Source organism: Papilio machaon, chromosome 18 (assembly GCF_912999745.1).
Source record: "Papilio machaon chromosome 18, ilPapMach1.1, whole genome shotgun sequence".
Lineage (NCBI taxonomy): Eukaryota > Metazoa > Arthropoda > Insecta > Lepidoptera > Papilionidae > Papilio > Papilio machaon.
In genome coordinates, this window is record NC_060003.1 from 5,773,005 (window position 1) to 5,800,002 (window position 26,998).

Consider the following 26,998-nt stretch of genomic DNA (forward strand, 5'->3'; position numbering starts at 1 on the left):
TCCACAGCCGCGCAAAGCTAAACGCCAACCATCGTTCACTGGTATGAGCGGACCGAGCGTGCTCCTCTCAAAGAGCAACAACATACCCGCCAACAATCACAACACAGGGCTCGCGACACCAAAACTATATCCAAAAGCAATCGCAAATGAATACGACTCGGGCACATTACGGAGACATTCCAACCAACCGAAGAATAACCTCGATATTGAAGAAGATAAGTTCTACTGAACAGAACAAATTGCTGTCGAAAGGTTAACCTTTTTATTGGTACAAAATATGTTTGAAATGACAGCAATAGCTTTCTTGTTTCTCGAATGAATAAATATAAAGGCTTTTAATCGGATTCGATTAAATCAGATCCCATTTTCGAGAATTTTGACTTTATTGTGGTCTTAATTTTGATTTTAACTCTATTGTGCTCCTCTTCGGAAGTTGGTTCTTTGAACCCAGTGAAAACAAATATGACAGGCTAAATATGTTAGGCTAAAGGACTCCGATATCCATTGCCTTAATAAATTAAAAAAAAAAAACAAATATGACAACTAGTGTCTAGTGTGACATATGTCAATCTGACAGCTGTCAAAAATACTTTGTTTTAGAACATAATGAATCAATTGACGATTGTTTTGTTAAGTTTTAGTGTTGAAATCAATTAATATTTTAGCAAACCTATTTCGGTCTTGAAGTTTAAAATTATAAGTGACCATCTAGTCGGTTTGTATTGATTGAAAAAAATAATATTTTTGTACTGTTTTTGTATCGTAATATTGTAAGATATGTGATTGGTCGCTTTTAGGTTAGAAATCTTAGTTTTAGTTCGTCCAGTGCCATTGTAACTAAGATTGTAACATATATTTTATATGTATTTTTTATAACATTATATATAATTTAAATAACGATACATAATAATAATAATATAAACAAGAACAAATACAAGTGCCATGTAAATAATAGAATTTTTTATAATTTTTCCAGTATTTAGTATCAGCATCCCAAGTGCATATAAATGTTTTAAACGTGCTAAGATAATATGAAATTTCAAATGTTTATGTTATGTTAAGATAGTTGAACATATTTCAACATAAATATTGACTCATGTTGAGTCTTTGTGTGTGTGATTGGTATTTTTATATGCTTTTTATTAAATAGGATTATGACGTGTATGTGTTGTATTTTTTCTAACTTCTATATACACAGAATTTATAATAATGAAATTTATATTTTGAAAAATATGTATGACTAAGCTGGCTTTGATCTAAGCGCAGATGATAAAATTTTAAAAAAAGGACTTTTGCAGTCAGTAGATTTCATAATTTTTATTTTTTTATAAATTTAAAATTAAAAATATTTGATACGAATGTTAAATAAATATTTCGAATTCCCGGTGATGTGATAAGATATAATGTGCCTTATAGTGAAGAAGTTAAAGTATCTTTTGCATTGTATATTTATATGGATTTTAAACATTTGAACATTACCTCTCTGAAAATTGTAAAATTAAGTTATAATTTCACAAAATAACTTCAGAGAGGTAAAGTTAAAATAACTCGTGTATTTGTAAGAGGCTTTCTGTTTAACTCACCGATAAAAAAATTGTAAGTTATGTTCTTGTGATCTGTTAGTTATATTTTATGTTTAAATTACTGATGAAATTCATTTCTAAATATATTTTATTTGTACACTTGAAAATTGTTTTATATACTGTACTGTTGTTTTTTGAAACTAACGACGTAAATAAAGACTGCCATTTTAAGTTTTCTTTTATTTGGTTTATTTCACTTATATTAAATACTAGCTTTTACCCGCGACTCCGTCCGCGCGGAATAAAAAAAAAATAGAAAACGGGGTAAAAATTATCCTATGTCCGTTTCCTGGTTCTAAGCTACATGCCCACCAATTTTCAGTCAAATCGATTCAGCCGTTCTTGAGTTATAAATGGTGTAACTAACACAACTTTCTTTTATATATATAAGATAGATATAGAAGATAGATATATAACTTCTCCTTCTCACACTTATCTGTAAAAAATTGATAGAGGAGGGGACTAATCCTGGACTAAACCTACTTCTGTGGGTAGGAGATAGCTTTTGACCGCGACTCTGTCCGCGCGGTATTAAAAGAAAAATTATGTGTATTCTTCCAGACTATGATCTACATCTGTTTCAAATTTCATCAAGATCCTTTGAGCTGTTCCGAAGATACTTTCAAACATCCATCCATCTAAACATTCGTATTTAAATATTAATAAGATGTATATTAATATATATTTTTAAATAACTGAAACAGGAAGGAAATCTCCACAAAAGGGTAATTAAATAAGTACAAGTAAAATAAATTTTTATGTACGATTTTATTATGAACAAAAACAATATGTAAAAAAATATTCTTACAAAATTCACATTTCTTATAACATCTTTTTCTTTTCAATTTTTTTTCCAGTACATAATTTTATTACATAAATGGTACCAAACATGACTACAAGTACCAACACTAGTAGATCTAAATACATTTTCTGGTACCAGGGCACTAGCAGGGCGACGGAGCGGTAGTGAGGGGCGCCGTTGGTACGTACCACGTGCTCCACCCAGTGTACCAATAACTTACCAGGCGGTACGGGACGGTGATGGTAAACGAATGATAGCTCCTTCATTTTCTGACGGTATCTGTATAAAATAAAATTAATTTAAAACTGTTGCTGTGATTCATTAAAATAATAAAAAGACATAATTATAGTGTTTATCATACTAATATTATAAATGTAAATGTTTGGATGGATGGATATTTGTTATTACTAATCTCCAAAACGGCTTAATGGATTTCGCTGAAAATTGGCACAGATTTAGAACATAGTGCAGAAGAAGACATGGGCTATTTACTAAGCTTTTTAATTCTGCACGGACGAAGTCTCAAGCAAAAGCTAGTTATGCTGGCCTGACATTAACTGTTTAGGCTCACTTGCGCCAGTTGTTTTTTGCATTATTCCAGTTATACAGTACTGGAATTATGTAAGAGATTAAACTTGACAAGAAGTAATCATAAGGCTGAACCCTATTGTACGTACTTAGGATTTTCCATCATTTCCTGTATCGCATTCTTAAGATCTATATGACAATTCTCTGATAGCATCACTTTGAGACTGATTCCACGTCTAACAGCTTGATCTACATTGAAGTTTTGATCAAAGAACACTGGTATTCCAATAGACGGCACTCCGAAATGTACTGCCTCAGTTGTCGAGAGTAGACCTCCATGTGTTATGAAGAGAACGCAGTTAGGATGAGCTGGATATAATTCAAAATCGTTATTGTTTCCACCACACAGTCAATATTCGATCCGAAAATAATTTAAAATACTTTATATGAAACTGAAAAACTTACCCAAGATACTTGTTTGCGGTGCCCATTTCAAAATGTGTACATTCTTAGGTAAGTTTGGCAATGCCTCTTCGAACTTCCATATTACAGTCTGTTTCAATTCACCAAACATTTTCAACAAATTATTTTTAATATTATCTGGTAAATCCTTGCTCTTCAAATTCGATCCTAAACTGAAGTATATAACTCCATTCTTCGCGTTGTCCATTATTAATTTTAAGTCCTGATAACAAAGGAATTTTAAGAATCTTAGGATGATTTTAACAAATAATTCCTGTCAAAATAATCAGCGTTTCACTGCTTAATTGGAGATTGCGAAATTGAAAACACCAAAGACTTTATTTGGCAAATAAGCTCTAATTAGCTTATTCAAGACTTCTCGGACATTATGTAACAAGCCCTTAGTATTTTTTTCATCAGACCATTCCTTAAGAAAGCCAAAAACACCTCTCTGATTCGTATTAATTATATTGTCATCCCTTACAATCTCTTTCATAAAACAGAGACAACTTAATGTATGAAAAACATTAACTTGTTCTACAAGTCAGGTCTACACTGTCTTAACTCTACCTCTGGTAATGGTGTGACGTCATCAATATGGTAGCCGGCGATGGGCACATAGTTCTGTGGCAGTCTCACCGCCTGTCCGAGGGACACGTGTGAGTTGCCAAGGATCATAGCAGCGGAGTATTTAAACTCATTGTATGGCTGTAAGTGTCCACCGCGCTTCGCGACTATAGACTTAAAGATACTTTCGTATACGTCGCTTTCGATTTTTTCGTAGAATCTGGATAGAAAGGTTAAGCAATTTATTGATAGTAGTGTAACAGTGGTGAAGCAAATCGTGTGTATTAAATAAATGATCATCTTAAGCCCGCTGTACACCTTCAGTTTTCATACAGTCGAATTGTACAGTTAAAACTGATGGTTTTTAAGCGGGCTTTGTTTGTGCTTCACCAGCTAATTGTACATTAGATTTCTTTCTTTTCTCAGAATACTGAGATTACAATGTTTTATAAAACTAGAAACCCATAAAATTATGTGACTTTAAATAAATTTCCGGTAAAATAGCAAAACCACACAGAAGACAGGCGTGAAGTTGACGTAATTCCGCGATTCGCCTGAAGAGTGTGTTACCGGAGGCCTAATTTTAGTCCACGTTCCCTCCCACTCTTTTCTTATAAGTAAATGATGAGAAGGGGAAGTGGATTAGGCAGAGGCTTAGGTGGTCAGAAAGTGAAAATTTCCTCTTTCTGTGCGTTTCTTCATCCGTCGATTAAAGGTAGGTAACGCATCTGCAATTGCAGATGTCTATGGGCAGCGGTCGCTTCACTCTTTCGGCGAATTCAGACGGCTGTATGCTCAAGTATAAAAAAAGTACTTACAGAAAATACTTCACTCGATGCATTATCTGAAACCATAGCGCAAAGACACGCTGTGTGAAGGTGAAGGGTGGTACATCACTGAACTGTATGTTGGCGGAGTACGCGGGATTACTCGGCTCGTCTATCAGACTCAGGCTTACGAAGTTTGGCTCGTAGGGTAACGACCAGATTAGAGGACAGTTGAACACAGCAGCAACACTGCAAGTTAAGGGATTGAGTAAAATACTTACGAGTTATTTATGTATTAGTGAAAACTGAAACCCGAACTATACATAAACTAGCATATAAATACCCTTAAAATAAACTTTTAGAACCAACGGGTTTCGATAAACAGTTGGTCCTAAAAGCTCTTTTAAAGAATATTATTTTGTTGCTCTAAGTTAAGCAACAATATTTTGAATTAAAGATTCGTTTATAACCCGCTATATATTTCGTTGAACATCCACTCAGCGATCACCACGTCAAAGCGTTCAGATGCGTCGTTGAGGAGTTTCTGTACTGCCGCATTCTCAAACGTCTTCTTTGTAACATTCACCGCCATGTGGAAGAGCAGATCCTGATCCATTTCCACTTCATGCTTCATCAGAGCTTCTATGTCTATTGCCCGTGCTATAATAAAATGAGACAAAATTTCATTTTATAATATTGGTATCTTACTAATATTATAAATGCGAATGTTTGGATGGATGTTTGTTTGAAGGTTTCTCCGAAACGGCTCATCTTGATGGAATTTGGCACAGATGTAGAACATAGTCTGGGAGATCACATAAGCTACTTATTATTTTTTTTTAATCCCGTGCGGAAGGAGTCGCGGTCAACAACTAGTTTTTTTAATATGTTATAAATTAATCTACAGTATTTTTACTACAAGTGATTCAAAAGTGGAAACATAACGTGAGTAAAAAGTTTTAAACTACCCACCATTCAGTGCATGAACATTGTCAGCAACGCTTATCTGTCGAAGATTCGGGTTCGAATTTTTCTTCGGAAATGGTGTTATATAGGTGACCTTAAATACAAAAATTTTATATGATAATATTATGTGATATTAAACTTTCTTGACTATAATTGAAAAAAGTTATAGCAATGAAAAAGAAGTTATGGCGAGCGAGATTTGAACTCGCTCTTTTCATTATTTCTTTTAGAATAGCATCTCTCATGTCCACTATATGTTTTGTGGCGATGTGATATATCCTATGACATTCCGGGGAAGAAGCCGAATCGAATGACACCTCAGTTGTCAAAATTAGATCAGTCATTTAGACTCTAGGTCGTTACAATGACATTTACAAACCTACATACGCAAGAAAAACATTACAATCTTTCTCAGTCGGGTAAAACAAATCGTTGGACTCGTGAGGCATAACTCTGATACACGTTATGTTAGATTAACCCAATATATAATTGTAATAATACTAGTAAATACCTCATGACCGGCGTGGAGCAAATGCCTGACATATCCATCCCCGAGGTTGCAGTGACTGCCCGCAGGAAACGGGAATACCACCAGGATTTTAAAAGCATCACAAAATGTCAGACACAAACCAATAGATATAACAATTAGATTTATTAAAGTCACCATTTTATAGAAGCGTCTAGAAGATTTATCAAGAAATTTCTAATTATTTAAAATGATTCGTATAATCGTTTCGATCAACCAACACATACGTTTAGATTATTTTAACAACTTAAAAAATAAACTTAAACATTAAAAACTGTTATAAAAATGAAACTGTAAAAATAAATTTAATTTAAAAACTATAAATATTGCACCATAAGATGTCCGCACTCTGTGTGACATAACATCTTGACTAAACAACTTTAAGATCAGATCAAAATGACCTCGAAATGTCTACATGTTAACCCATTATCAATTAAACCACAGAGTTGTTTAAGTTATACAAATGCTAATGATTTCATAATGAAAGAAAATATAAAGTAAATTTTTATGACGATAGGTCGAATCTAAGTTATGTTAGTACTCGTACATTAACAATTCATGATGTGATAAAAAAATCACAAACAAACATGCGATTAAACTCGTTACTAATTAGTTACTTATAACCAAAATGCTATGTGATATTGAAGGAAAAGCAAAGGTTTATGCCAGATTCAGCCAGAATAATGTACGTAAAAATGCTGCTCGAAATTGGCATTTAAAAAGCTATCATATAAAAAAAGTTTTCGATTAAAATTTCATTCATAACTCTGTGGTAACATTATCTGATGTATTTTACAAAGAAATACGTTAATTAAAGTACACAATAGCGAGAGAAGCATTGTTTGAGTTACAAACAGGCTCATTTGACATCCGATACGTAGACTTATTATTTAACAGATAAAATGTTATCTACACTTTACGTAATACCAGATTATTCTTGACGTATGTAATTAGAGATCTCCTTTAAATTATTCCGTTGATATTTGCCTTCGAGAACTTGATTTAATTGCGGAAAATGAGAGATGGACTAATCGTGGACTAAACCTACTTCTGTGGGTAAAAGATAGCTTTTGACCGCGACTCCGTCCGCGCGGTATTAAAAGAAAAATTATGTGAGTTCTTCCAGACTATGATCTACATCTGTTCCAAATTTCATCAAGATCCGTTGAGCTGTTCCGAATATACTTTCAAACACCCATCCATCTAAACTTTCGTATTTAAATATTAGTAAAATGTATATTTTTAAATAACTGAAACAGGAAGGAAATATCCACAAAAGGGTAAATAAAAAAGTCCAAGTAAATTTTTATGTATGATTTTATTATGAACAAAAACAATATGTAAAAAAAATATTCTTACAAAGAAGCAACACAAAATTCACATTTCTTATAACATCTTTTTCTTTTCAATTTTCTTTCCAGCACACAATTTTATTACATAAATCGTACCAAACATGACTACAAGTACCAACACTAGTAGATCTAAATACATTTTCTGGTACCAGGGCACTAGCAGGGCGACGGAGCGGTAGTGAGGGGCGCCGTTGGTACGTACCACGTGCTCCACCCAGTGTACCAATAACTTACCAGGCGGTACGGGACGGTGATGGTAAACGAATGATAGCTCCTTCATTTTCTGACGGTATCTGTATAAAATAAAATTAATTAAAAACGAAAAACGAAAAACGAAAAGAGATTAAAAATTGTTGCTGTGATTAATTAAAATAATAAAAAAGACAATTATAGTGTTTATCATACTAATATTATAAATGCAAAAATATGGTTGGATGGATATTTGTAACTACTAATCTCCAAAACGGTTTTACAGATTTTCATGAAATTCGGCACAGATAGAGAACATAGTGCAGAAGAAGACATTGGCTATTTACTAAGTTTTTTAATTCTGCACAGACGAAGTCTCAGGCAAAAGCTAGTTTATAATATATTTCCTAAAGTATTGCTGGCCTGACATTAACTATTAAGGCTCACTGGCGCCAGTTATTTTTTACATTATTCCAGTTGTATGCTAGTGCGGATTTGAGCGCTACTGTTCTACAGTACTGGAATTATGTAAGACATTAAACTTGACAAGAAGTAATCATAAGGCTGAACCCTATTGTACGTACTTAGGATTTTCCATCATTTCCTGTATCGCATTCTTAAGATCTATATGACAATTCTCTGATAGCATCACTTTGAGACTGATTCCACGTCTAACAGCTTGGTCTACGTTGAAGTTTTGATCAAAGAACACTGGTATTCCGATCGATGGTACTCCGAAATGTACTGCCTCAGTTGTCGAGAGTAGACCTCCGTGTGTTATGAAGAGAACGCAGTTAGGATGAGCTGGATATAATTCAAAATCATTATTGTTTCCATCACACAATCAATATTTGATCCAAAAATACTTTATATGAAACTGAAAAACTTACCCAAAATACTTGTTTGCGGTGCCCATTGCAAAATGTGTACATTCTTAGGTAAGTTTGGTAAGGCCTCTTCAAACTTCCATATTACAGTCTGTTTCAATTCACCAAACATTTTCAACAGATTATTTTTAATATTATCAGGTAAATCCTTGCTCTTCAAATTCGATCCTAAACTGAAGTATATAACTCCATTCTTCGCGTTGTCCATTATTAATTTTAAGTCCTGATAACAAAGGAATTTTAAGAATCTTAGGATGATTTTAACAAATAATTCCTGTCAAAATAATCAGCGTTTCACTGCTTAATTGGAGATTGCGAAATTGAAAACGCCAAAGACTTTATTTGGCAAATAAGCTCTAATTAGCTTATTCAAGACTTCTCGGACATTATGTAACAAGCCCTTAGTATTTCATTTCATCAGACCATTCCTTAAGAAAGCCAAAAACACCTTTCTAATTCGTATTAATTATATTGTCATCCCTTACAATCTCTTTTATAAAACAAAGACAACATAATGTGTCAAAAACATTAACACTTTGTTCTACAAGTCAGGTCTATACTGTCTTAACTCTACCTCTGGTAATGGTGTGACGTCATCAATATGGTAGCCGGCGATGGGCACATAGTTCTGTGGCAGTCTCACCGCCTGTCCGAGGGACACGTGTGAGTTGCCAAGGATCATAGCAGCGGAGTATTTAAACTCGTTGTATGGCTGTAAGTGTCCACCGCGCTTCGCGACTATAGACTTAAAAATACTTTCGTATACGTCGCTTTCGATTTTTTCGTAGAATCTGGATAGAAAGGTTAAGCAATTCATTGATAGAAGTGTAACAGTGATGAAGTAAATCGTGTATATTAAATAAATGGTCGTCTTAAGCCCGCTATACACATTCAGTTATCATACAGTCGAATTGTACAGTTAAAATTGATGGTTTTTAAGCGGGCTTTATTTGTGCTTGACCAGCTGATTGTACATTAGATTTATTTATTTTCTCAGAATACTGAGAATACATTTCTGATAAAATAAAAGGACCACACAGAAGACAGGCGTGAAGCAGAAGTAATATAACGTTTCGCCTGATCAGTGTGTTGCCCACGTTTCCTTCCCACCCTTTTCTTAGGAGTAAATGATGAGAAGGGGAAGTGAATTAGGCGGGGACTTAGGTGGACAGAAAGTGAAAATGTCCTCTTTTTGTGTGTCCCCTTATCCGTCGATTAAAGGACGGCAACGCATCTGCAATTGCAGATGTCTATGGGCAGCGGTCGCTTCACTATTTCGGCGAATTCAGATGGCTGTATGCTCAAGTATAAAAAAGTACTTACAGAAAATATTTCACTCGATGCATTATCTGAAACCATAGCGCGAAGACACGCTGTGTGAAGGTGAAGGGTGGTACATCACTGAACTGTATATTGGCGGAGTACGCGGGATTACTCGGCTCGTCTATCAGACTCAGGCTTACGAAGTTTGGCTCGTAGGGTAACGACCAGATTAGAGGACAGTTGAACACAGCTGCGACACTGCAAGTTAAGGATCGAGTAAAATACTTACGAGTTACTTATATGTGTCAAAATGAAAACTTGAAGGATTTAAAATCTTACTAATATTATAAATGCGAATGTTTGGATGTATGGATGGATGGGTGAATGTTAGAAGGATCACGCTGAAATTGGGCAAAGACATAGTCCGGAAGAACAAATTGGCTACTTATTAAGTTTTTTATTAAATTCCGCGCGGATGGAGTCGCGGGCAACAGCTAGTAATCTAATAAATATATTACATCGGTATAAACTATCAATAAGCTACTAAATAAAAATAAATCTACAAGACAAAAAGGAAAAGATTGATAAAAGTTATTTCTGTTATAATCAAAAACCTTTGGAGAGATTTTAGAACCAACTGCTTATGAAACCCTCTTAAGATAGGCCATATTATTTTGATGATCCACAGCTCAATTTCAAGATTTGTAACATATTTTGAACTAAAGATTCGTTTATAACCCGCTATATATTTCGTTGAACATCCACTCAGCGATCACCACGTCAAAGCGTTCAGATGCGTCGTTGAAGAGTTTCTGTACTGCTGCATTCTCAAACGTCTTCTTGGTAACGTTCACAGACATGTGGAAGAGCAGGTCCTGATCCATTTCCATTTCATGCTTCATCAGAGCTTCTATGTCTAATGCCTGTGCTATAAATAAATTGAGACAATAGTTTTATTTTTAAAAATTGTTATTTTTTAATCTTATATATAAAATATATAACGTTTCGGAGGAGTTCAAGTTCGAACAAAGGGTTCGAACTTGAACTCCTCCGAAACGGCTCGACCGATTCTCATGAAATTTTGTGAGCATATTCAGTAGGTATGAGAATCGGCCAACATTTATTTTTCATACCCCCCCCCCCTTTAGTTTTTTTTAACTGCGCGCGGACGGAGTCGCGGGTGACAGCTAGTATATTATAAATTAACGTATAATATTTTTGTACAAGTCATTAACATTGGAAACGTAACGTGAGTAAAAAGTTATAAACTACCCACCATTCAGTGCATGAACATTGTCAGCAACGCTTATCTGTCGAAGATTCGGGTTCGAATTTTTCTTCGGAAATGGTGTTATGTAGGTGACCTTAAATACAAACATTTTATATGATAATATGAGATATTAAACTTTCTTGACTATAATTGAAGAAAAAAAATTAGCAATGAAAAAGTTATGGCGAGTGAGATTTGAACTCGTTCTTTTCTTTATTTCTTTTAGAATAGCATCTCTCATGTCCACTATATGTGTTTTGTGCCGTTGTCATACACCCTATGACACTCCGGGGAAGAAGCCGAATCGAATGACACCTCAATAGTCAAAATTGAATCAGTCGTTTAGACTCTAGGCCGTTACAATAGAATTTACAAACCTACATACGCACGAAGAACATTACAATCTTTCTCAGACGGGTAAAACAAATCGTTGGAATCGTGAGGCATAACTCTGATACAGGCATAGGAGGGCATTAACTCGTTAATCCGTTAATCAACGAAGTTAACATTTTGCTTAAAGAATTAACTTTTAAGTAAATCTCAAAAAGTGTTAACGCTTTGTTAACTTTCATTAATTCAGTCCGTTAATCGTTACATAAGGCACTTGGAGACGTGCTGTAATTTTGTTTAAACTAGCGACCCGCCCCGGCTTCGCACGGGTGCAATGCAAAATATACCTACTACAGAATAAATGCACAATTTATTTAAGGTACTTAAATGGATAAGGATTAATGCTGTATTGTTTAAAATCACTTCGTAAAAGAATAAAAATGGTTATGCTGGGTTATCCCTAAGAGATAGACATATACCATCGCGGACTTTTTTGTTGAACTTTTTAAGGTGAACAATACTGTAGTACATTATTTTGGTCTATCTCGTAGGGTTCAGCCAGCGTTTGCAATATAAGCGCAAAAAAACGTGCTTATTTACGACATCACATTAGAAAACTTTAAATTTATCAGTGTTTCTCTACTATATTATGCATTTATTATACATACAAACCTTCCTTAAGAATCACTCTATCTATTAAAAAAAACCGCGTCAAAATCCGTTGCGTAGTTTTAAAGATCTAAGCATACATACGGACATACAGCGAAAGCGACTTTGTTTTATACTATGTATTGATGATGATGATAACGCGGCATGCCACGCTCGTAAGGTTAGCTATGTTCGGCGTCTGTTAGTGAGTCGAATTGTGAACGAACGAGTTGGTAATGGATATATGTGAAGTTCGTGTGCAAATGTGATGCATAAGAGCGTCCGTGAAAGACGTGAACAACTGGACAAAACCAATAGAAGGTTTGGAAACACTTTACTGCATTTATACTTTTACAATTTGTCTAATACTTGAGATACAAATGCCACTAACAGTTTCCAGGTTCTATTGCAATCAAAATAATCAAGCGTGAAAAGATAATGTATTTGATAAATAAAATTAATACGTATATTATAGTGAAACTAAAAAGTGAAACAAGTGTCGCCACAAAAAGTAATTTCAATTTACACAAGTATGTTCATTTCGTGCATATTGTGTTATGAAGAGGTCGAAATAAATAAATGTGTGTTTAAATCATTTTTTCTACTTGTTTTACTTATTTTTCTCAGCTTCAAAAGCAGTACAATTTTGGTATGGTTAACCTTTAACGATTAACTTTAACTTGAGTCCAATTTTCGAGAATTTAACGATTTAACGATTATCGAAGTTAACTTTTGGATTAACTGTGCTCACCTGTGGATACAGGTTATGTAAGACTAACCCAGTATATATCATATTTATGATTGTAATAATACTAGTAAATACCTCATGACCGGCGTTGAGCAAATGCCTGACATATCCATCCCCAAGGCTACAGTGACTGCCCGCAGGAAACGGGAATACTACCAGGATTTTAAACGCATCACAAAATGTCAGACACAAACTAATAGAGAGAACAATTAGACTAATTAAAGTCACCATTTTATAGAAGCGTCTAAACGATTTATCAAGAAATTTCTAATTATCTAAAATGATTCGTGTAATCGTTTCGATAAACCAATACATACGTTTAGATTATTTTAACAACTTAAAATAAATTTAGACATTCAAAACTGTTATAAAAATGAAACTATACAATAAATGTAATTTCTAAAAAACGATTATTACGTTTCTTATTTTAGTAATATATAAAATTAAAAACTACAAATATTGTTACTTAGTTTATTTAGCGCCTACTAGTTTAGTTTATCTACTACTCTGTATAGGTCCCGTCACGAGTTAATAGCGCTGGACAAAAATAGTGGGGCAGTTTGCTCACATGTACAATCGCGCTCATTATAATTAAGCAATTTTTTTTGGTCGGGCCTGGTTGTGATGTGCCTAGCTGGATTGAATAAAGAGTTTTTCATTGTAAACATTTATTATATTTATAAAATTGTGAAACGATTTTGCATGTTAGTTTACAGCTATTCGAACATTTAAATAAAATTATGGAACTTAATTTAAAAAAACACATTTTTTAAAAGAACACTGAATAATTTAATGGTTGTCTTTCGGTTTACACCAGGAACTACACCATTATCGGTTAATCATCCGATAATGGTGTAATTCCTTCCAAGAAATCATCTTCGAATAAAGTTTTACTAGAAGGATGAGGTTGCCTGCCGGAAGTGCTGCTAGAGGGCATTACATAGCTGTCATCAGAACCTTAACTGTCATCTTCTTCATCTTCATCTTGACTATCTGAGCTGTCGTCGTAAACGCGAATAATAAAATGTTCTGTTTCACTGCCAATAATGTGGTCACTTCTTATATATGTACTCTTCTTCTATCGATTTTATTTTGTTGCAAAGTACCTCCCACACGTTTGCTCCCATCATATTAATCTTTTCCTTTACGAGCTCTTTAGCAATATTAATGTTCCATTTGACATTTTTGCTGCCAACGTACTGTTTTATAATAGACCATGCCTTTTCAATAGGATTAAGATCTGGATGATACGAGGAAGTCTCAAACAGTTGTGACCTTCTTCAGCCAAGATTTTATCGATGGGGAATGTTTTGAAATGTATTTTGTTTGCTTTTATAAGCTTATATAACTCTGTATTCTATCCCTTTATCTAAAAGCCAGGCTTGCATATCAGCTTTCTTAGAATTTGATGTGGGTGCAAGGTCGTATTGTTTGTTGTGGTATGACGCATTGTCAATTACCACTTCAGAATTTGGAGACATTAGCTGAGTGCGTATCCATTTTTCATAAATGCAGAATTCTCTGCTTTTGTCACAATTTGTCTCACTGTCGCCACTGATGTTTTTGTGGCAAACGCTGTACGTTTATAAATTTGATTTAAATTATTTATAACATGTTGTAATTTACTAACACTATGTATAAGATTTATGGACTTCTCGTTGACTTTTAAATATTTTTTAATATTTCATCTATCAACAATTTTTTCAGTTGCGCTCAGTCTATTGCCAATCACATGTAACGAAATGGCAATAGATTTTAAAAAAAATTGTATGACAATATATGTTGCAGCTTTTTTTGATTTTATAAGTTTGAGGTCGGCTCCTAAATCAATTGATTCTTTTTTGAGGAAAAAAATCACGTCGTATACCATTTTTCTTGTTCGTTAGCGTTTTGGCATTTTTAATATAAACTATTAAAACAAAACAAATACCAAAAAACGAGTAAATGACAACACCAATCGATCGAAAAAAAACACCATGTACACGACTGTACTCGGGGAGAGTCAAGACGTGCGCAGGGAAGCGGGACGAAGGAACGCGACTGACTACCCAATACGATGCGCCCGCGTCGGCCGCCCCCGCTTCCCGCCTCATTCTTCTTATCTGTAACAACCAAAAATCGACTTCTGCGCATTCTGTTGATTTGTAATCTCAGATTAAACATACTCTTTTGATGTTAACTCTGACCTGTTTAGTTTTTTATGTATCATGTTTGAATTACTTTAAATTTGGAATATCCGTTTTGTTTGGTCAGATTGAATTGTCATTATTATAAATTCCGTTAAAATCGCTTTATGAAAGAACATGTCTAGTTATCTGACTTAACTAATTTATCTTTATTAATATTTCATAATGATCTCGTTTCATCAAAATTAAACTCAAAATGTTTAATTTGAAATAAATAATTTTAACAATTTATAATCAGTCCTACAAACTAATTATATTACAGACATACAAAATAATTTTGTTCGAAGTTTCGCTAGCCTGTATGACATGAGTGACATCTCGACTAAACAACTTTAAGATCAGATCAAAATGATCTTGAAATGTCTACATGTTAACTCATCAATTCAACCACAGAGTTGTTTATGTAATACAAATGCTAAATGATTTCATAAGGACCGCAAATAATTGAATTAATTAAATTTTTTGTATGTTATCACATACAAAAAACGCGTTTAAATATAATTAGTTACTCAAAACCAGAGTGCTATGTATGCCTATTTATAATTGAAGGAAAAGCGAAAGGTTTATGCCAGAATCAGCCAAGATAACGTATAAAATGCTTCTCTAAATTTTCTTTTAAAAAGCTATCATATAAAAAATGTTTTTGATTAAAATTTCATTCATAACTCTGTGGTAACATTATCCGATGTATTTTACAAAGAAATACGTTAATTAAAGTACACAATAGCGAGAGAAGCATTGTTTGAGTTACAAACAGGCTAATTTGACATCCGATATGTACTTATTATTTAACAGATAAAATGTTATCTACACATTACGTAATACCAGATTATTCTTTTGTAATTAGAGATCTCCTTTAAATTATTCCGTTGATATTTGCCTTCGAGAACATTCTTAATTTAAGTGCGGAAAATGAGAGATGGACGAATCTTGGACTAAACCTACTTCTGTGATTCTATGGATAAGGGATAAATCATGTCGCATCTTAAAATTCCGGTGATATCGTGAAGAACTTCAGTAGAAATAATACCATGAAGGAAGATCTTAAAAACACCCGGTGCTGATATGAGAACGCAACCCGGACGTTTTATGACAATTTGCCCTTCCCGAAGTAAGGACCTCTTTAATAATAATAATAATAATTTTTATTTCAAGACTACAAATGTTATGCTCATAATTTTGTTATTGAAAACACTTATTAACTATGTTAGTAACAATATAATTGGATACTACATACAATTATTCACCGCCATGTGGAGCTTCAGGCAGTGACTTACATATTCACAATCTAGCCTACAGGCAATCATGTTGAGGATGTTGTTCGGACTGGCTCGCATCCTACGCACCAGGGATGCGCATTTTTTCCGCATTGTGCCATAAAAGCAGTCTTTAAGTCTTGTTCTCTGAGCTTGCATTGCACGGAGCCTCAAACTTTTGCGCCATAAAACCTTACTTATTAGTCGCTAACCTAGAACCTGGAATTATCGTCAACAAATTAAGTAGCCTTTTAATTTTCTGATTTTTATTAATACCGGTAGCTTTGCTTACTAATATGAGTGGCATTATCAATAGGATTCAATATATCAGCAATATTGTCCCGTTCAAATTAATGAAGTCCATATCTCGAGTGGGCAAATAAATTCGATATACAGCTTAATATAACAACTTCAGTTTTCGTTATAAAAGAATCGACATTATTGGAGTAACTTCATTCGAAATTAGGAACCCACTGGAAAAATGAAGTCGGCAGTCATTTTCTGCATTTTCGTAGCTGGATGCAATGCTTGGATGGACAGACCACAGGCATTCGGTAAGTATTGTTTTTAGTTTTTCTGTTTAAAAGAAAAACGTTTGAAGAAACTTATTGTTGAATTCGGATTTAAAGCAACGAAAGGCATGTGATTTCCAATTCCCTTACTACAAGATTTCTTCTATAATTGTCAATCATGTTTTTCTTTTATAATTTCTACTTTTTCAGGTTCACAAAGGTGCGTTAACATGTGGGATGAAGGCTGCATCAACGGTCAATTGCCAGGATCTGGTAATGATTAAATATAATGCCATTAAAATAATAAATTTTAACCATAAACTATGAAATAAATGGTGGCTGTTTAAACGCATCATCCTCTAAAAATACCTTTGTCTGTTTCAAATACAGATATAAAATGTTTTTGAAGATGCAAGACTCACGGTAACAGGAATTTAACACTATTGCTTGTGACTCCCTGTCGCCTAAACGATTTTACCCACGTCGGTAAGATTTTTTTTTATTGATTACCACTTCATTTAATAATCTGTACAGGAGGCGATGATGACTACCTTAACGGTGGATTCAATCCAGGCAAACGCTGCATTAACATGTGGGACGAAGGATGTATCAATGGTCCACTCGGAGGTTCTGGTGAGCGTTTAACATATTTACTTGGAGTTAACTCTACATGCTTGTAACAAACGATATGAATCGTATCCTATCTGTCTTAGGACAAAGGGATATTGTTGTTCTTCGCAGCATCTGGTGTGAAATCGCGAGTCGAATAAAGTTTGCATGGCACTGTATTAGTTTTGTAGAAACTATTGTAATGATTTCAATACCACAAACATGATATACTATCTAATAATAAATTATGCAATATTCCCATTACAATTGTATTTTTTACAGGCAGCGACGACGACTATCTAAACGGCGGATTTACCCCCGGCAAGAGATCTCTGTACGAACGCCTTCAAAAACTGCGAAAGTATCAAAAACATCAAAATGTTTGAATCCATTTTTAATTATTTCAACTATTTATTTAAATCACCATTAATAATTTACAATCTAGTCTCATCATAATGCTTCTGTGCCCTGTTTATTTTATAAATACATTGTTTTCTCTTCAATTCGTATTATTTTAATTCAAATGCCGTTAAATTAAGGTTTATATATGATGCGGGTTTTTAAAAAATTGCGTAAAAAAACGTATTCTTTAACAAAAACAATAAAAGCAATTGCAATAATAATTTATTAAAATCTGTTCATTTGACAGTTCTGGATATTAGTGCGTTAAAATTTTTAATCTGTAGTATTATAATTATTTAGCACACGGTCAAGTGAATTGGCTTTGCCTCAAATATTGCCAAGGTCAGTGACATCTAGCGAAATTGTACACTACAAAAAAGTTATTAACCTCGTAACTCGTTATCGAAGAAATGCAATTGCTAGTGCATAAGATGTAAATACAGGTTATGAAATAAAAACAAAATATAACTATCAAACTTTATTAGTATGACATAAAACTGTGCCTTACGCACCGCAGTTAAAAATAATATATAAAAATAGTCAATATCGTTTTAATTTCGCAATACAATAGCAACTTTCAATTACTTATTAATCTAATAATTTATTTCCACCCATATTAATGCTAAAAACCAAAGACTAACATATTTCTAATCTCCGACTTACAGTCAAGGGAAAATATTTTTTTAATTGTCCTCTATTGATAAATATTATGAAATAAGTGACAGATATAGACAATACGTATATAAAAATACTTATAAATCTGCCTATACCCTTTCCCTGACTTCAAGCCCACTAAAACTATATTAATATTACAAATTACTGGACGTTAAACACATCAACTTTTAGGCTTTCAATTGCTTGGCAAGTTAAAGTTAAGTTACAACTATGTAAAGGTCAAATTACAACAGTCGAGTTAAAAAATAATTTTTTATTAGTATACTATACAACATGGCAACCCACAAGGTAAAGTTTGTTAACAAATTATTTACCACAACTTTTAAGTTATTCTACAATATTTTCTGGAACTAACATTATCTTTTAACAATTACTCACATGACATATTCATGGGTAACTCAACAAAAGTTGATGACCTGCAAATCAACTCACGGTTCACATGTGTGAACCAGATCAGTGAACCGGCTCCCAGCTCCACTCAATTTTTACTTGCATAGAATGATGATTTATATATCGATACTCACTAGGTGGCTCCTCGACACACATAGACATAGTACATCGCGCTGAACCGTGAGCTGCCAATTTAGTTGTTGAGACGCAACTCAACGGTTCAAGTCTAATTGATCTGAACTTTGGAACCGGTTCAGAGCTAATTTACACAAGTCTAGTGAGGCAAAATTGTGTATGTGATATGGATAGGAAAAACAATAAGATAAATAATTATGAATGAAAAAATAAAAAAGATGTATTTGGATTTTAAGAAAAGATATACAACTAAAAGCTGGATGAAGAAGGTATAAAAAATACATAAAATAATAGTTTTTTTTAATGGCAATACCCGTAACCAACAATCATGAAATTAAATAAATTTCTGCTCATACTGATGGGTCATGGGATGAGTATTTTATTTAATACAGACAAGAATTATTAGGCATTAAATACATTTTCTTTAATTCATAATGTTAATAAAGAGCCTTATACGTATATACAAATAAAAAAAAGGTTAATTGATTTTGTGGCAATTAAGGTCAACTGATCACAGCAAGTAAATGCATACTAATAGTTTAATATAATAGTAAAAGAACTTTGTCAAAATTGTCTGATAATCGGTAGGCAGAATTATACATAGTTATTTTGCGATACAAAATATTTGGTGGTCATTTTTATGAATAATAATGTCGCCCGCGACTCCGTCCGCGCGCAGTTAAAAAAAAAAAAATGAAAAATAGATGTTGGCCGATTCTCAGACCTACTGAATATGCTCACAAAATTTCATGAGAATCGGTCAAGCCGTTTCGGAGGAGTACGGGAACGAAAACTGTGACACGAGAATTTTATATATTAGATTTAATTGTTTTCAAATATGCATCGTCAGAATGGCGTATCAAGTAAATTAAAACTTCGTGTAAGCAATGTAACTCTGTTGCGTAATTTGACACCATTAAAGTGAACAATATAAACAAATTTATGTTGGCATTTGTTGACTCATATTGATGAACAATCACAGTGAGCGTAACTACGTACTGTTTCTATGAATACGTTTTGTTACATTTATAAAAGACAAAACAGTCTTATGGCATAATATTTTATTTGCTATAGAAGAATAGATCTTGATGGACAAAAATAGAGGCAAAAATGGCAAATCACTGGGCAAAACATTTGATAATTAATAAACCAAAATATTTTATAAAATGGCAAATGCTTACAGACATTTTGACAAAGATTTATCAAACGGTGGGACATGAAGCATTGTACTTTAATTAGGAAAAACTTACAATATAAATTCGGGCAAAGTAAAAAACACAAAAAAAGGCTAAAACACAATTATTATAAAATAAAGCATAATTTAATCTAAATCTATACTGGGTGTTAAAATAACATCTAATTTTGACCGGAAAAGAGTAACAACTCATAAGAAAAGTTACTTTATTCTTGCACGGATTGATTTATTTCCCCTCTGAATATTAATAGTGGATTTAATAAACCCCCCTCATTTCATCTATTAAATTTTTTCATCATTATAGATATGATTAGCATTTCAAAGCCAAAACAGTAGTTCATCAAGGAACTCTATTGTTTACTATAACTAAATCTACACATGGGTTTCCGAGACACAAATCTCCGTGTAAAACATATTGTTTTCTCTGTTTAATAAAAAGATTTTGTTCTCAGAAATCAATGATTACACTATCAATTTATTGACAGCAAAAATCTCATTTTAATAAATATTTAATGTTTTTCAATTCAACTGAAAGTTTTTTATAATGCTATCACAGGTCTAATATATACATACTGATGTATAAAAATCATTTTTTTTCTGTAAAATTCAATTGACACATTGTAATCTATTCAACCTATGTAAAACTAGAGATCTGATTTATAATCTATATAAGTACCTATGATTCAAAGAATTTTCGTTTTTAAAATATATCTAATAATAAAAATATTTATTAAACATGTATTATAAATAATGGTTAGTGACTAATGTCATCTAATTTTAATTAATTTGTCCATGCCAGTGTTCTTGGCTAAATTGTGGCATATCCATTGGCACTTTATTGTAAGCTATGTTCATATTTGGTGCCGGAGTAACTGGCGCCTTTTGAACATTCGCTTGCCTGAATTTAGTTGAATATTTATAGAAATCGGACATCTCAAATGGTTTCGTTTCCTCTCTATATGGTATACATTTACCCTGTTCTATAACAGTCATGTTTTTCGGTGATTCTAAGGAGACTGCACTAGGAGATAAGACCGGAGGACTGTGCGGAATCAAATGAGGACTCTGCATTGCCGAATGCCTACCTGATGCGATCATTACTTCATAGGTCTGTGAATTGCCAAGACTGGGTGTGCGTTTCAAACTAGATGTCTTCTTTAAAAGTGGCATTTCGGGTTTTGTTGGTGAATCCAGAGACGTCTCATACCATTGTTTTTCTTTAACTTTACCATCGGCTTGCGAGAGTGGTGAAAATTTATTCATACTTACAGAATCAAAGTTACCTTGAGAGTAGCCTGACATTTGGCTAACGGGACTTAAAGCATCGGGGTAATTTTTTCGATCTTCAAAACCATAATCATCTGTAGATACTTGCAGTTGCATGTGAATCGGATTTCTTATAACATTACGTTCTCGTAATGGTAGAGAATTTGGCACAGTTGCTAATCGTTCAACAGGGTGCATTCGTTCCGCTGGTTGTTCCTGCATATCATGTTGAGATCTGTGTTGATACACAGGACCTGGTGGTCTGTATGCATCGGACATGTTTTCTAAATGTTGATTGTAGTCACTATGTGACGTAAGGTGATATGTTTGCGTCCTTTGTAATGTGTTCCGGCGTACACCGTCGTTTCGTCTTTTCGATTGCATTTGCATTTGATGCTGGTACGCCAATGCACCTAAATGTTGACTTTGAGCCTTCAAATGAGATGCATATTGATAAAGTAGTGGTGTATTTCGTACACCATTTTGCTGGGGAACCGGTTGAGGAGCAATTGTGCCATGAGTGTAGTGTGTGGTGATGTCTGGATGACTTGAACTGAAATGTGTCTCTCGTAATCTTGTGGCATTGTGACCCTCAATAGGATTATTGTAATACATGCGGTTTGTATACTCAGTTGTCATAGTATGGTGTCTGTAGACAGGACCTTGCTGCAACTCATTCTGTATGTTTTCAGACGGAGCTGAGTCATGGCGGCCTGCTAGCGCAGGATAGGTGTGTGAAGTGTGTATTGAAAATGTTTCAGGATACCGCTCTTGCGGTGGCGACGGAAAGAAATTCGAACAACTAGTTTCGGGACGACGCAATTGTCTAGAATGCGAGCTTTTAGACATGCCAGATATTGACGGTGTTGATAACCTATGACACATATTTTTACGAACATTTGGATCACACTCAAGTGTACGATCTGCCGGCCCAGTTCGAATCCGTCGTGATGAGGTATCCGATCCATCCTGAACGTCAGTGCCGTCTGTGGACCTTTCTGTACTTCGAACGCTACCCAAACGTTCTCTTTGTGGCACTTCAGGACTTAGAGGCGCTTCCGGTGGCATAACACCTGTTAATTGAACTTCTTGAACACATAATTTGTACAATTCCTCATTTTTTGATAGGAGCATTTGTTCCAATTCTTTCTTTCGAGCTTGCAACTTCAAAAGTTTGTCCTGCTTATCAGAATGTAAATCACTCCCCATTGTGCTGGTACCCATATTCACAACACTACACAACACATTAATAAAACTGAAAAGTTAATCTAAGTAAAGTAAAGTTTTACTTATAAGAATAAAAAAGAAACATAAACAAAGAAAATAATTAAGTTAAAACTTTATTGACACCTTACATGGTTCACGCCAAAGCAAAGATTATAGCATTCACGCTTTTGGCCACTTTTGAGTTTTTATTGAGTGTTGCCAAGTGCTAAAAAACACTAATTGATTCACTAGAAAAACAAAGCCCTAACATTACTCTGCAGCTCTGCACATATATTGCTATTAAACATAGGGGCAACTAGCCATATTAATGGGCAGAAATTAAAAATTAACTTTTGAAATAGAGATCTTAATCTGTCGCATTTATAATTTTAAGCATAAATTGACATTGTTTTGACGTTGTCATGTTGACATGAGACAAGACAAATCAAAATGATAGAAAAACTGACAAATTGGAAAGTGCCAACCAGTGGCAATACAAATTTTAATTTTAATGACTTCTATTATATCTTAGTAACTGATACCATTCCTGATAGTTGAACATTAAATTTACAGCAATATACTGTGACAATGTCGAAAATATATAAAACTTTGATATCGGCTACAGACAAATTTGTCCCAGCTAAACTTCGTCCGCTATGGAATCATGAAGCTGGTAAGAATGTTTAAGGTTCTTCTCTTTATATGATTTCTTAGATATTTTTTAACATTTGTCATTTTCTTGCAGGTCCTAAAACCATATTCTTTTGGGCTCCAGCATTTAAATGGGTATGTATGTCAATATATTAGACGTTTCAAGGTCAGCCTATATTTATTTAGACCTTGTCTAAGGGCAATGATAAGTTATCTACGTTGTTAGAATACAACGTAACAAATGTTATAAATTATATTAAAAATAGCTGTATTTTTGTTAATTAAGTTTTGGTATATTGAAAATTCTCAACAGCACCAAGTTTATTTTTATGATAAGGAATTGATATTTGACCTTCAGTATATTTTCAAAAATCGTTTTAATTATGAATTTTTATTCATGAACTATTGGAAAAACAATTTTTATCTTTATTTATAACTATTTTAAATTTACAAATTTCAGTGTTAAGACAATTCTAATTCATTCATCCAGTTACTATGTAACCACCATAGTGGACCACACTTAAAGGAGTTTTTCAAGAATTTATCAAACTATAGTGACATTTCTGCAAATTAATTGAAGGACATTATGAATGTAGAAATTGATTTTAAAGTATCATGAAAATTTTTATCATTTCCATAACTTCACAGCATGTGTTCAACAAGTTTCCATCGATTCAGGTGCTGTGGATAACATCCTGACATCATATTCATCCTTCCAGGGCTTGGTGATAGCAGGTTTGGGTGATCTAACTCGACCTGTTGAGACATTGTCCATACCTCAGTCCGCATCACTAGCGGCGACAGGAATTATTTGGTCGCGTTATTCACTTGTTATAACACCGAAAAACTACAGCTTGTTTGCGGTCAATGTATTTGTTGCTATAACTAGCCTTTATCAAATCGGTAGAGCTTATAAACACCAATCTACAGAGAAAAAGGAATAGATTTCCTCTAATTTATCAGGTCATGGTTTAGATTACTGGGAATCATTTGTAGTTGAAACAAATAGGTAATTTAGTTATTTTATGACTAGATTTTTATGCGAACGATACAATTTATAGAAGTGAAACAAAAAGATTTGAAAATATTATTGCTAATTTCAATATATAGTTTAGTAATGTTTAAAAAAATCGTAAAATGTTATAATGGTGCTCTTTTCTTTATAAGTGTTAAGTTTCAAATAGAACAACTGTGATACAGTATGTTTAATGATAAATGTACATAACATACATATTGACATTTTTAATCTGTGATGTATAAAAGAAAAATAAATCAGCCAATTTTATTGACACTGGCTGTTTAATTTTCTTGTTCTATTAAACAGATTAAAAAAATGACCAGCATCCAGTATAGTACATGTAGGCACGTTGAGCAGAGTTGTCTTGGTCATGGCGTGCCAAATTAAATGCCGAGTACTATGTTGGAAGTATATTAAAAAACACAACTGTTCACATTATCACGGGTATTGTAAATGATGTTAGAAAAAAAATTAAAGTAATATTGTTAAAATTAAATTGTCTATTTTTATATGTACGCCTTTTTATAGTTAAAACAATATACGAATCTATTTTTATCATGTTATCCTTTCTTTTCTTTTTTTCATCTTCTCACTATCCATCTTTCGTCTTATATGTTATTTTTTATTATTAATAAATTATTATAATTTATTTATGGTAATTAAAAGGTATTCAAGTTCAACAAAGAAGGTAATTATTGCATATAAATAATGGTTTGCATGTGTTTTAATTTATGACTTATTTGAATGCAACATGCTTCGTAACTAATATGATATATTCTATTGAATTTATAATGCATGGAAAATAACATTAAGACGCATGGAATATTATGCAACTGATCTCAATAGATAGCGCAAAATACCCACTAGTCGTGTTGCGGAAAATGGAGGCAATGCAACTAAGTTAATAATAAAGCTATGCATTCTTTAGTGTTTATATTATTCTGTATTGGTTTTGTTATATACTTCTTTATATTCTAACCGAAATAATGGAATAACGTGTGATTTTTTTTTAAATTATGTTGCAGTTTTTTTTTTGCTTTTACGTAGTGTATTTTAGTAGTAGTCAGTTTACTAATATATACTTTTTTAATATTGGTACTAGAAAAATTATTTATTTTGATAAGTTGTATGGCTTGATTTATGTTTTTTAAAGGTGTATCGCTTTTTGTAGTGCTTATAGCTTATAGTTTTTTTTACTAGAATTCAAATATTAGACGTATGATAAAAATAAAAATCTATATTCGAGTAAAATTTTTTTATAAAATCAGTTATTTCGCTGGCCCCAAAATTTAAGAATCTCTGAAATGTTTGTAATCTTTACAAACGTATTTTTTACTTATCTCACTTATTTGAACAGAACTTTACAAGATTGAAACTGTAAAGATAAAAATTTATACAAACAAAAAAGTCTAGACAATCTGTATAGATAAAACGTCTGATATCTGAATTGAAAAAAAAAATAGATAGTACATATATTTTTTTATTTTCCAGGCTCTCGTGGCTGCATCTATAGACGATTACAGACGTCCATTAGATAAGGTCTCTACCACACAATCGGCTACGCTATCCGCAACAGGTCTTATCTGGACCCGTTATTGTCTAGTTATTAGACCTATTAACTATTCACTGTCTATATGTAACTTCGCTTTAGGATTAGCGAATGGCATACAATGTTTTAGGGCCTACCGATACCAGAATTATTTGAAAGCTTGAAAGTTGATAATTCTAAATCAGGGATTCCCAAAGCATTGCTAATTCTCACTCTGATTTCTTCTATTGACCTAAGTCAAAATTAAAAATGATAATAACTAGCTTTTACCCGCGACTCCGTCCGCGCGGAATAAAAATGATCCTATATCCGTTTCCTGGTTCTAAGCTACCTGCCCACCAACTTTCAGTCAAATCGATTCAGCCGTTCTTGAGTTATAAATAGTGTAACTAACACGACTTTCTTTTATATATATAGATTGGGGGGGTCTGAGGTCATGGTTCATTTTGGAAAAGGGGTCACTTGTCCAAAATAGTTTGGGGATCCCTGATCTAGATCAAACTATAAAACTCCACTATTATATCGAATATAGTAAATATTAAAATGCTTATGTATAATTTTAAGAGGCTACATTTGAAAACATAATAAAAAAAAATATTATAGATTTTTTTTTGTTTTGTTATAAAAAAAATACTTTTATTATTTGTAGTATTATATATATACTATCCGAATTTCAAGTATACATTGTTTTATGCAGTATTTTATCAAGAAAAAACATGTATAAAAACACACTCCACTATTTCACAAGTGCCATTAAAAACCGAATTTATCTTAGATTAAGTTTATTTTAATTAATCTAAATAATAATAATAAAAAAATATTATTGTATTTAATAAATACTTGCCTGTTAAAGTTCAAATTAGTTTAAGAAAAAAAAAAACTCCACTTACCATTATACAATTAATTTTAATAAATTGTTATGTATTATTTTTTGTTTTTTTTTATTATTAAATAATTATTCGTCTACAATAACATAATACCTGAGCGTGGAATAACAAAAATATTTGTGTAGTCAAAAAAAATGTTTTTTTTTAATGTTTTTTTTTAATAAATAAGTTCG

General features: G+C 33.0%; 4 protein-coding genes and 2 pseudogenes across 5 annotated transcripts in view; 3 read left to right on the top strand and 3 right to left on the bottom strand.

The window, feature by feature from the left end:
• Positions 1-603, top strand: part of LOC106721769 (semaphorin-5B) — a 40,584-nt gene extending 39,981 nt beyond the window's left edge. The window contains exon 20 of the mRNA XM_045682194.1: positions 8-603. Coding sequence (XP_045538150.1) covers positions 8-229 — 222 coding nt within the window. The 3' untranslated portion in view covers positions 230-603. The remainder of the gene's footprint in view (positions 1-7) is intronic.
• Positions 604-2,418: 1,815 nt separating this feature from the next.
• On the bottom strand, positions 2,419-6,435 carry LOC106707711 (annotated as a pseudogene).
• A 1,134-nt stretch (positions 6,436-7,569) lies between these two features.
• LOC123721934 lies at positions 7,570-13,212 on the bottom strand (annotated as a pseudogene).
• A 3,584-nt stretch (positions 13,213-16,796) lies between these two features.
• LOC106721771 lies at positions 16,797-17,940 on the top strand. Its single transcript, XM_045682237.1, has 4 exons — positions 16,797-16,884; positions 17,053-17,115; positions 17,377-17,475; positions 17,734-17,940. The coding sequence occupies exons 1-4, from the start codon at positions 16,812-16,814 to the stop codon at positions 17,835-17,837; spliced, it is 339 nt and encodes a 112-aa protein (XP_045538193.1). The 5' UTR covers positions 16,797-16,811; the 3' UTR covers positions 17,838-17,940.
• A 3,067-nt stretch (positions 17,941-21,007) lies between these two features.
• LOC106707709 lies at positions 21,008-22,904 on the bottom strand. The gene has a single exon (XM_014499117.2). The coding sequence runs from the start codon at positions 22,736-22,738 to the stop codon at positions 21,026-21,028; it is 1,713 nt and encodes a 570-aa protein (XP_014354603.2). The 5' UTR covers positions 22,739-22,904; the 3' UTR covers positions 21,008-21,025.
• A 247-nt stretch (positions 22,905-23,151) lies between these two features.
• LOC106707712 (mitochondrial pyruvate carrier 2) lies at positions 23,152-26,188 on the top strand. 2 transcript variants are annotated; one of them, XM_014499119.2, is made up of 3 exons: positions 23,152-23,393; positions 23,466-23,506; positions 25,881-26,188. In XM_014499119.2, the coding sequence occupies exons 1-3, from the start codon at positions 23,309-23,311 to the stop codon at positions 26,100-26,102; spliced, it is 348 nt and encodes a 115-aa protein (XP_014354605.2). In that variant the 5' UTR covers positions 23,152-23,308; the 3' UTR covers positions 26,103-26,188. The 2 variants fall into 2 exon arrangements, with proteins under 2 accessions (XP_014354605.2, XP_014354604.2); XM_014499118.2 differs by lacking the exon at positions 25,881-26,188 and adding an exon at positions 24,091-24,380 and having other exon boundaries at positions 23,159-23,393.
• Positions 26,189-26,998: the final 810 nt, after the last annotated feature.

Coding starts and splice junctions, on each gene's coding strand:
- LOC106707709 (XM_014499117.2), bottom strand. CDS start 22,738: ATGGGTACCAGCACAATGGGGAGTGATTTACATTCTGATAAGCAGGAC.
- LOC106721771 (XM_045682237.1), top strand. CDS start 16,812: ATGAAGTCGGCAGTCATTTTCTGCATTTTCGTAGCTGGATGCAATGCT. Junction 16,885..17,052: donor GGACAGACCACAGGCATTCG/GTAAGTATTGTT, acceptor CTACTTTTTCAG/GTTCACAAAGGTGCGTTAAC. Junction 17,476..17,733: donor TGGTCCACTCGGAGGTTCTG/GTGAGCGTTTAA, acceptor TATTTTTTACAG/GCAGCGACGACGACTATCTA.
- LOC106707712 (XM_014499118.2), top strand. CDS start 23,309: ATGTCGAAAATATATAAAACTTTGATATCGGCTACAGACAAATTTGTC. Junction 23,394..23,465: donor GCTATGGAATCATGAAGCTG/GTAAGAATGTTT, acceptor ATTTTCTTGCAG/GTCCTAAAACCATATTCTTT. Junction 23,507..24,090: donor GGGCTCCAGCATTTAAATGG/GTATGTATGTCA, acceptor TCATCCTTCCAG/GGCTTGGTGATAGCAGGTTT.